General features: G+C 45.6%; 1 protein-coding gene across 3 annotated transcripts in view; it reads right to left on the bottom strand.

Annotated features, from left to right (window-relative positions):
• LOC148059241 (retinoic acid receptor gamma-A-like) overlaps nt 1-12,719 on the bottom strand; it is a 42,664-nt gene that overhangs the window by 10,174 nt on the left and 19,771 nt on the right. Inside the window, exon 1 of one of the 3 annotated variants that reach the window (XM_087782413.1) lies at nt 7,760-8,111. The exons of the other annotated variants lie outside the window; for them this stretch is intronic. Coding sequence (XP_087638539.1) covers nt 7,760-7,904 — 145 coding nt within the window. The 5' untranslated portion in view covers nt 7,905-8,111. Of the gene's footprint in view, nt 1-7,759; nt 8,112-12,719 lie in introns of those variants that run through there. 3 annotated transcript variants of the gene reach the window in all.

Raw genomic sequence — 12,719 nt, 5'->3', positions numbered from 1 at the left:
AGGAAGGAAAACTAGATGACTTGGAGAAAGACTAGATGACAGGAAGGAAAACTAGATGATTTGGAGAAAGACTAGATGACTTGGAGAAAGACTAGACGACCGGAAGGAAAACTAGATGATTTGGAGAAAGACTAGATGACTTGGAGAAAGTCTAGATGACAGGAAGGAAAACAATTTGACTTGGAGAAAGACTAGATGACAGGAAGGAAAACTAGATGACTTGAGAAAGACTAGATGACAGGAAGGAAAACTAGATGACTTGAGAAAGACTAGATGACAGGAAGTAAAACTAGATGAAAGGAAGGAAAACTAGATGATTTGAGAAAGACTAGATGACAGGAAGTAAAACTATTTGACTTGGAGAAAGACTAGACGACCGGAAGGAAAACTAGATGATTTGGAGAAAGACTAGATGACTTGGAGAAAGTCTAGATGACAGGAAGGAAAACAATTTGACTTGGAGAAAGACTAGATGACAGGAAGGACAACTAGATGACTGGAGAAAGACTAGATGACTTGGAGAAAGTCTAGATGACAGGAAGGAAAACAATTTGACTTGGAGAAAGACTAGATGACAGGAAGGACAACTAGATGACTGGAGAAAGACTAGATGACTTGGAGAAAGTCTAGATGACGGGAAGGAAAACTAGATGACTTGAGAAAGACTAGATGACAGGAAGGACAACTAGATGACTGGAGAAAGACTAGATGACTTGGAGAAAGTCTAGATGACAGGAAGGAAAACTAGATGACTTGAGAAAGACTAGATGACAGGAAGGAAAACTAGATGACTTGAGAAACACTAGATGACAGGAAGTAAAACTAGATGAAAGGAAGGAAAACTAGATGATTTGAGAAAGAATAGATGACCGAAAAGGAAAACTAGATGACTTGGAGAAAGACCAGATGACAGGAAGGACAACTAGATGACTTGGAGAAAGACTAGATGACAGGAAGGACAACTAGATGACTGGAGAAAGACTAGATGACTTGGAGAAAGTCTAGATGACAGGAAGGAAAACTAGATGACTTGAGAAAGACTAGATGACAGGAAGGACAACTAGATGACTGGAGAAAGACTAGATGACTTGGAGAAAGTCTAGATGACAGGAAGGAAAACTAGATGACTTGAGAAAGACTAGATGACAGGAAGGAAAACTAGATGACTTGAGAAACACTAGATGACAGGAAGTAAAACTAGATGAAAGGAAGGAAAACTAGATGATTTGAGAAAGACTAGATGACCGAAAAGGAAAACTAGATGACTTGGAGAAAGACCAGATGACAGGAAGGACAACTAGATGACTTGGAGAAAGACTAGATGACAGGAAGGAAAACTAGATGAATTGGAGAGGGACTAGAAGACTTGGTGAAAACTAGAAGACTTCTAGGAAGACTTGACATTAGTCGAGTCGTTCAAACAAGTCATAAAAAAATAGAGAGCAGCGATGACATCACATTTGAGTGACAGCCGCACACTGTTACAGACGCACACTGCTGTGCGGATTGTAAAGACGTTGTGTAACTCTGCGTGTGTGTGTGTGTGTGTGTGTGTGTGTTATCTCCAGCTCCGTGGTAACATGACTTCAGCAGGTGAATGTTATCAGAGAAACACGCGAGTCAAGTCTGGTTCAACCGCTTCACTTCTGCGACTTCAACACACACCAGCACATCGTCAGCGTATGAACACACACTCACAAGTCTCTATTGGTGCACACACACCAACACACACTCACAAGTCTCTCTTCGTGCACACACACCAACACACACTCACAAGTCTCTATTGGTGCACACACACCAACACACACTCACAAGTCTCTATTGGTGCACACACACCAACACACACACTCACAAGTCTCTCTTCGTGCACACACACCAACACACACTCACAAGTCTCTCTTCGTGCACACACACCAACACACACTCACAAGTCTCTATTGGTGCACACACACCAACACACACACTCACAAGTCTCTCTTCGTGCACACACACCAACACACACTCACAAGTCTCTATTGGTGCACACACACCAACACACACACTCACAAGTCTCTATTGGTGCACACACACCAACACACACTCACAAGTCTCTCTTCGTGCACACACACCAACACACACTCACAAGTCTCTCTTCGTGCACACACACCAACACACACACTCATAAGTCTCTCTTCGTGCACACACACCAACACACACTCACAAGTCTCTCTTCGTGCACACACACCAACACACACACTCATAAGTCTCTCTTGGTGCACACACACCAACACACACTCACAAGTCTCTCTTGGTGCACACACACCAACACACACTCACAAGTCTCTCTTGGTGCACACACACCAACACACACTCACAAGTCTCTCTTCGTGCACACACACTCACAAGTCTCTCTTCGTACACACACACCAACACACACTCACACAAGTCTCTCTTCGTGCACACACACACTCACAAGTCTCTATTGGTGCACACACACCAACACACACTCACAAGTCTCTCTTCGTGCACACACACCAACACACACTCACACAAGTCTCTCTTCGTGCACACACACCAACACACACACTCACAAGTCTCTATTGGTGCACACACACCAACACACACTCACAAGTCTCTCTTCGTGCACACACACCAACACAAACTCACAAGTCTCTATTCGTGCACACACACCAACACACACTCACAAGTCTCTCTTCGTGCACACACACCAACACACACACTCATAAGTCTCTCTTGGTGCACACACACCAACACACACTCACAAGTCTCTCTTCGTGCACACACACTCACAAGTCTCTCTTCATGCACACACACCAACACACACTCACAAGTCTCTCTTCGTGCACACACACCAACACACACTCACAAGTCTCTCTTCGTGCACACACACCAACACACACTCACAAGTCTCTCTTCGTGCACACACACCAACACACACTCACAAGTCTCTCTTAGTGCACACACACTCACAAGTCTCTCTTCGTGCACACACACCAACACACACTCACAAGTCTCTCTTCGTGCACACACACCAACACACACTCACACAAGTCTCTCTTCGTGCACACACACCAACACACACTCACACAAGTCTCTCTTCGTGCACACACACTCACAATAACACACACACACAAGTCTCTCTCCGTGCACACACACTCACACCAACACACACTCATGGACCCTCTCGGGCGCTCTAATCTTTTAATTGAATCTGGTGTAATTCTAATGCAGTAACTGGACTTCCATCAGCGATCGGGCCAGAAAGTACCGGTCGGTCTCAGCGGCGTTTTTATCAGGCGTCACGAGCGAGCGCCGCATCAACGGGAAACAAAGCGGGCGAGAGTGTTTGTGGACTGACGGATTACTGCAGCGTCTCTGGTGTCTCTCGCCCGAGCGCGAGGACGGATGAAGGGCCCGGCCCGTTTGGGAGGGACCGACACCCCCCTCACCACCACCACCAACCAACCCCCATGTGACCCCCAGAGACCCGCCGCGCGTAATTGCCTCATTCTTCTGTGTAAGTGGACAGCGAGGAGATGGCGAGCTGCGGCGCCGTGGCACTTGACTAATTCACTTCTCATTGACACACGACTAAATCAGCCTCCATTACCCCGGCACGCCGCCGAGCCGTGACCCCCAAAAAACCAATCTGTCCGGCGGAACCCGAGTCCAGAACCTGGATGAAACGGTCCCGAGAATAAGACGTTGGGACTCGTTGAGGATCAGGTTTCGGGCACAGCTATGAAAATCTTCAACTTCTGACCCGAACACTTCGCTCCACCGCCGATGACTCGGCAGCAACATCTCTGGTGGCCCCGGACAGAAGACCCAAATCAGAACCAGATTCTGCTGTGGTGACACTGCAGTGGGACGTCTAATGAGACTCTGGGATCCATTAATCAGCCTGGACAGGGAGGACAATGGAGTGTCGAACGCACACAAACAAGAACTCAAGGCTGAAACTGGACCCGTCTTGTTCCGCTCCAGAGACCTCACAGACGCACATTCTTCAAGAACCGGCTTTTGTCCAGTTGTTCAGTCCATGTCTTGAGTCGAGTTGTTGGGTCGGGTTTTTACGTCGAGTTGTTAAGTTGTCGAGTTAAGTCAAGCAATTTTATTGAGTTGAGATACTAAGTTAAGTTGTGTTGTTGATTCAATTATTGCTGATCCAAGTTGTTGAGTCAAGCTGTTGATTTGAGTTGTTAAAAAACTGTTGTTTTTGAGTCGAGTTCTTGAGCTTAGTTGTTGAAATGTGTGTTATAGTTGTGTTGTTGGCTTGAGTTGTTGAGTCAAGTTGATTGGTCGTGTTGTTGAGTTGTTTTGTTGAGTTGTGTTGTTGGTTCAGTTGTGTTGTTTTGTTGAGTTGTGTTGTGTTGTTGAGTTGTGATGTTGAGTTGAGTTGTTGAGATGTGGAATTGTGTTGTTCAGTGGTGTTGTGTTGTTGAGTTATTGAGTTGTGTTGTTGAGTTGTGTTGTTGAGTTGTGTTGTTGAGTTGAGTTGTTTTGTTGAGTTGAGTTGTTGAGTTGTGTTGTTATGTTGAGTTGTGTCGATTTGTGTTGTTCAGTTGTGTTGTGTTGTTGAGTTATTGAGTTGTTTTTTGAGTAGTGTTGTTAAGTTGTTGAGTTGTGTTGTTGAGATGTGTTGTTGAGTTGAGGAGTTGAGTTGTTGAGTTGTGTTGTTATGTTGAGTTGTGTCGATTTGTGTTGTTCAGTTGTGTTGTGTTGTTGAGTTATTTTTTCAAGTAGTGTTGTTAAGTTGTTGAGTTGTGTTGTTGAGATGTGTTGTTGAGTTGAGGATTTGAGTTGTTGAGTTGTGTTGTTGAGTTGTGTTGTATAGTTGTGTTTTTCAGTCTCATTGTTGAGTTGTCTTGTGTTGTTGTATTATATAGTTGTGTTGTGTAGTTTCGTTTTTGAGTCGCGTCGTTCAGTCGTCTTGTGTAGTTGCGTTATATAGTTGTGTTGTTGCTGAACCCGTAGAGCTCCGTCGTAGCTTCTCTCCGGTTCTGACCCGGCGTGGACGCAACAGAACCGCCACACGTTCACATGAGCCTCCAAACAAAGTGCGGCAGTGATTTTGAGGAAAGGTCACGGATCCTGATTGATGACACAAACAAATCTAGTTATCGGGGGGGAGTCCCGGGCTCAGCCGGAGAAGTCCCCTTGTTGTCCTCGCGCTGACAGAGCATCTGTCTTCATTAAAGCCGGGCCAGTGTTCCTGACAGCCACTGAAACGCTGGTGTCCTCACGATTAATGAAGACGGATGACCCCCCCCCCCCCCTCACACACACACACACACACACACACACTGTGAGAGGGAACAAAAAGCCGCAAACACACAAGAAGATCCAAAAATATTCCACAACAGGAACAGAGATAAGATATTTGCTGGACCTTCTCCATTATTGTTTTTCCACTGTCATATCTGCCCCCCCCCCGCCCCCCCCCCCTCTGCAGGGACACCGACCCGGTTCTGTTGTTACGGAGATGAAGGAGGAGGACCAGAGAAACTGCAGCAGCTTCATCCCACATTTCTGATTTATTCATCCGTTTATGCGTTAAATTATTCATCTGCTTATTAATTCATGGCTGTTTGGCTCCAGAGGAAGATCATTATCCTGCAACGTCCGCCAGCGTCAACAAACGACTTGTAACGTCGACAACAACAACTTCTCATGATACCTGCGACACCTTGAGCACCGGGACAGAAACACACACTCGTGTGATACACACATGGTCCCATAGATACACACTCGTGTGATACACACATGGTCCCATAGATACACACTCGTATGATACACACATGGTCCCATAGATACACACTCGTGTGATACACACATGGTCCCATAGATACACACGGATACACACATGGTCCCATAGATACACACTCGTCTGATACACACATGGTCCCATAGATACACACTCGTGGGATACACACATGGTCCCATAGATACACACGGATACACACATGGTCCCATAGATACACACTCGTCTGATACACACATGGTCCCATAGATACACACTCATGTGATACACACATGGACTCATAGATACACACTTGTGTGATACACACATGGTCCCATAGATACACACACGGTCCCATAGATACACACTCGTGTGATACACACATGGTCCCATTGATACACACAGATACACACATGGTCCCATAGATACACACTCGTGTGATACACACATGGTCCCATAGATACACACTGATACACACATGGTCCCATAGATACACACGGATACACACATGGTCCCATAGATACACACTGATACACACATGGTCCCATAGATACACACTGATACACACATAGTCCCATAGATACAGACTTGTGTGATAGACACATGGTCCCATAAACACACACTCGTGTGATACACACATGGTCCCATAGATACACACTGGTGTGATACACACATGTTCCCATAGATACACACATGGTCCCATAGATACACACTCATGTGATACACACACGGTCCCATTCTGACACACACATGGTCCCATACTCTGACACACACGGATACACACATGGTCCCATTCTGACACACACACGGATACACACATGGTCCCATACTCTGACACTTTTTTCACACTCTGTCACACACATGGATACAAACATTGACGGAACCATGGATACACACAAGGACACACACATACGGATACAGACATGGAAACGCACATGGATAGACACATACACATGGATACACAAACGGATATAAACATTGACATACACATGGATACACACACGGAAACACACATACACATGGATACACAAACGGATATAAACATTGACATACACATGGATACACACACGGAAACACACATACACATGGATACACAAACGGATACAAACATTGACATACACATGGATACACTCATGGATAGAAATTTTGAAATATACACACAAATTCAGACATGGACACACACAAATAGACAAATAGACAAATTCCCTAAATGTAGAGACATGGGAACACACATGGATACACACACAGATGCCCAAAACGTTAAGACATTGGAACACACATGTATACACACAAGGACACACACATGGATACACACACAGATTCCTAAAATGTAAAGACATTGGAACACACATGGATACACACAAGGACACACACGGATACACACACAGACACACACACACAGATGCCCAAAATGTAAAGACATGGGAACACACATGGATACACACACGGATTCACACACAGATGCCCAAAATGTAAAGACATTGGAACACACATGGATACACACACAGACACACACACACAGATGCCCAAAATGTAAAGACATTGGAACACACATGGATACACACACAGACACACACAGACACACACACACAGATGCCCAAAATGTAAAGACATTGGAACACACATGGATACACACACAGACACACACGGATACACACACAGACACACACACACAGATGCCCAAAATGTAAAGACATGGGAACACACATGTATACACACACGGACACACACATGGAAAAACACACATTGATGAAAAACATCCAGACATGGAAACACACACACAGACACACACACAGATTCACAAAAAGATGCCCAAAATATAAAGACATGTGAACACACGTGGATACACACACAGGCACACACATGGAAACACACACACAGACACACACACACATGATATCATAGCAGAGTCACGTCCGTCCTGACAGGCCCGTCCCTCACACCCCCCCGGGCCTGATCCTGGAGGGCTGCGCACACACACACACACACACACTGCTGCGAGGGACCAGGACTTACACTGAACGCTGGCACTGCCCGTCCAGGCGAAGGAGTCCAGGCCGGCGAAGAAGGGGCTCGCCTTCCGCAGCATGCAGGCGCCCCGGCTGCTGACATCATAGAGCTGGCGGGGGCCCATTCCCAGGGCCTCCATGCAGTCGAACATGCTGACCCCCCTCCCTCGGAGAGACTCTGCAGCGGCGCTCGTCCTGCCAGACGACGGGGTCTCGACAGCTCGTCTCTGGCTCTCTGGCCTCGCCCCCCCGCCCTGGCTCGCTCCCTCAGCGGGAATGTTCCTGCGGCTGATCCGAGCGTGACCGACTCTCCGCCTCGGGTGAGCTGCTGCCGTCTGCTGAAACAGACCTAAATAACAGATCCTCACTGAGCCGCGCTGGACTGAACCAACTGCTCGCTGTGACGCCGAGAGGGGGAGGAGAGAGGGAGGACTGGAGAGGTGGGGGGGGGGGAGGAGGAGAGGAAGAGGGGAGGAGGAGTCTGTCCAGGTCTCAGTGATGCACCAAACTTTCTCCCGGACCCCTGTAAGAGGGTCTCGCCCCCCCCTCACCTCCCTCTTGTCTAGAACCGTAACCATGGTAAAGTCTGTAGTTCAAGTCCAGATGAATGGTTTCTTCCCAACAGAGCATCTGCACAACACACACACACGTTCGTCAAACTACACAAATGATCAATCGACTTATTATTATCATCACCTCTCACGGGAATTCAACCTGCAACCTGCCGGGTACGTCACACCAGGAGTGCGTTTTTCAAATACACAATTATACAAGTACACAACATATAGGGACTGAAGAGAAACAGATACAGTACATGTGCGCACAACATACACGCACAAAAGCTCATGCACACACAAAAACTAACCTAAATGGACCCAAGCACACACACAAACAAACGAGTACACAAGCAGACACACACATGTACACACATACGTACAAACATGCACGAAGGCACACACACACATAGGTATAAACATGCACACAAGCGCTGACACACACATACGCACAAACACACACATGTACACAACACATGTACACACATACATACAGGTGCACACACACACACATATGCACAAACAGACACATGTACACAACACATGTACACACATACGTACAGGCACACACACACACACACACATTCGTACAAACGTGCACACAAGCGCTGACACACACATACAAACTCACATACGTAGAAACATGCACACAAATATTTGTACTCACACACATACGCACAAACACATATGTACACACATGCACACAGGCGCACACACACATACGCATAAACATGCACACAAGCGCTGACACACACATACAAACTCACATACGTACAAACATGCACACAAAAATAGATACTCACACACATACGCACAAACACACACATGTACACAACACACACATACGCACACACACACACTCTTGTACACCAATCTTCGTAAACACACACATGTACACACACACAAACTTCGTTAGTTTTAATTGTGTTGTTGTGTTGTTACTTCAGGTGTAACAATGGTGTCGTCACACAGCCGCACAAACACAAAAACCTCTTTCTCACCATTGATTTGTGGACAAAAACAATTTGCCTGAAGAAGCAGCAGCTCCACGACAGATCAATACGTCGATACAAAAGGATGCTAGAGCAGCCCCCGACACACTGGGACACACCAGACATCCCAGAGCCCCCCCATGAACCCCCCCCCCCTTCACACCACACGAGTGGTACGACCCAAAAAACATACTTCCTGTCAATCTGTGCTGCTGGCAGACACACACTGAACCACACACCTCAGAACTGCCGTGTGTGTGTGTGTGTGCGTGTGTGTGTGGGTGTGTGTGTGTGTGTGATGCAGTTGTCAGGTAATAAAGAGGAAGCCGCTCGACACCAGCGACACTAAAGTGTTGTCTGCTCGCGCGTCGTTGTCGACGTGAAACATCTGGACGTTTTTTTTTTGTGTGTTTGAAAAAGTTTCTTCTCACAGTCGTCTCTCGTCTCCTTCCTGCTTCGTTCACTTCCTGGAAAAATAACTATTCCCTGGTGCACGCTGACAAAACACACTGTTGCCAAAGACTCACAAACACAACACACCGCCGCACACCGGAGGAACACGACGGACACACACACCAGCGTCACGCATACGACGGCAATAACCAGGAAGAAAATGGGAAGAAAGTTAAAAAAACAAAGGACCAGAAAAAAGGCTTCGAGGAGAGACTTGAAATAAGGACTCGTCATCGTGAAAGTTGTGTAAACACAACTTCTGGAGCGAAATAAAAAGCAGAAAAATGACTCCAGACTCTAATCTACTCGCCCCCCTGTTTCCTTCCCGACCAGAGCCTGAACTCTCCAACAAACCCCCACTGGGCGCAGACTTTCCCCCCAAACCTCTCGCACGTCCCCCAACATTTGTGAGAAGAAACACACACATGGATACAAATGAATTAACATGGACGCACACATGGATATAGACATGGGCGCACACACAGAGTCTAGTAGACACACACACACACACAGACATGGACACTCACACATAGACACACACCCACACGAATACACTCATGGTTACAACTTGATAAACATGGACACACACATGGATAAACATGGATGCACACACAGATACAAACATGGACACACACACACAGATACAAACATGGAAACACACATGGATAGAAACACGGACGCACACATGGATAGAAACATGGACACACACAAGGATACAAACACAGACACACAAGGATAAAAACATGGACACACACATGGATATAGACACAGACACACATGGATAGAAACCCGGACACACACATGGATAGAAACATGGACACACAAAAGGATACAGACACACATGGATAAAAACATGGACACACACAAGGATACAAACACAGACACACATGGATAAAAACATGGACAAACACAAGGATACAAACACAGACACGCATGGATAAAAACATGGACACACACATGGATACAAACACAGACACACATGGATAAAAACATGGACACACACACAAGGATACAAAAACAGACACACATGGATAAAAACATGGACACACACAAGGATACAAACACAGACACACATGGATAAAAACATGGACACACACAAGGATACAGACACACTTGGATAAAAACATGGACAAACACATGGATACAAACACAGACACACATGAATAAAAACATGGACACACACACAAGGATACAAACACAGACACACATGGATAAAAACATGGACACACACACAAGGATACAAACACAGACACACATGGATAAAAACATGGACACACACACAAGGATACAAACACGGACACACATGGATAAAAACATGGACAAACACAAGGATACAAACACAGACACACATGGATAAAAACATGGACAAACACTCGGATACAGACACAGATGCACACATGGATACAAACACGGACACACACATGGATAGAAACAGGGACGCACACATTGATACAAACACAGACACACACATGGATAGAAACAGGGACGCACACATTGATACAAACACGGACAGACTTGGATATAAACAAGGACACACACATGGATAGAAACACAGACGCACACATGGATAAAAACACGGACACACACGTGGGCACACACATTAATGTAGACAATGACACACACATGAATACACACATGGACACACACACATGGACACACACACAGATACAAACTATAAAAATGAATGATAATTATAAACATGGACACACAACATGGATGTAAACACACACAAACACACACCACAAGATACAGACATGGATACAAACATCCTACCCAGGTGTGTGAGCATATCATCAACACACACACACACACACACACACAAGTGTGCACATGAGAACATGATAGTCGCTCCATCAGAGTCGAGTCAGGGACAGGTCAGCAGACTGACGAGTCAGTGTGACTTCCTGTCCGCAGCAGTGCTGCACGAGCTTGTAAAGCAGGAATGTTGTCACGGAGCTGCTGGTGATTCATGTTCGTCACATCCATCAAACTCAGGTGCGACACATGTTCACCTGTCGTCGTCTCTGACACACAATCTCACACACTGTGGTGGCGTTTTGTGTAGCAGAACCAGACTCGTGTGTGTCATCGGTGCAGCCGAGCGTCTGGACCTCCTGGTGGAGCTGAAGCTCAACTCACAACTGAGAGTGACTAACCTTGAGCTCATGAAGCACCTGATAGTTGAGGATAACATCCCAGAGAAACCAATGAAAATGACTTGTTATTGACATGAAGATGACTTGGAGATGCTGCAAATATGACTTGTAAATGATGTGACAATGACTTGGAGATGAAGTAAAGATGACTTTTGAAAGACAGGAAAATGACTTGTTAATGACATGAAGATGACTTGTTATTGACATGAAGATGACTTGTTATTGACATGAAGATGACTTGGAGATGCTGCAAATATGACTTGTAAATGATGTGACAATGACTTGGAGATGAAGCAAAGATGACTTTTGAAAGACAGGAAAATGACTTGTTAAATACATGAAGATGACTTGGAAATTCTACAAATAGGACTTGTTAATGACATGAAGATGACTTGGAGATGAAGCCAAGATGACTTGTTTATGACTTGGAGATGAAGCCAAGATGACTTGTTTATGACTTGAAGATGAAGCAAAGATGACTTGTTAATGATGTGAAGATGACTTGGAGATGATGCCAAGATGACTGGTTTTATGACTTGGAGATGAAACCAAGATGACTTGTTTATGACTTGGAGAAGACACAAACATGACTTGTTAATGAGGTGAAGATGACTCGTAGATGTTACGAAGACACACTGACTTGTGTACAAAGAGCTGCAGCAACAACACACCATGACAAGTTAGACTCACACATTCCTGACATTCCTGTGCTTTGACATGTTTGTACCTCCAGCTTCATAAATCTCTGCTGTCATTACGTCACTGACGTGTCACTCACGGATCAACACTGTGAACCTGCAACAACACCTGTA

Source organism: Callionymus lyra, chromosome 19, assembly GCF_982586985.1.
Source record: "Callionymus lyra chromosome 19, fCalLyr1.hap1.1, whole genome shotgun sequence".
NCBI lineage: Eukaryota > Metazoa > Chordata > Actinopteri > Syngnathiformes > Callionymidae > Callionymus > Callionymus lyra.
This window is presented reverse-complemented; position numbering and strand designations above follow the sequence as displayed.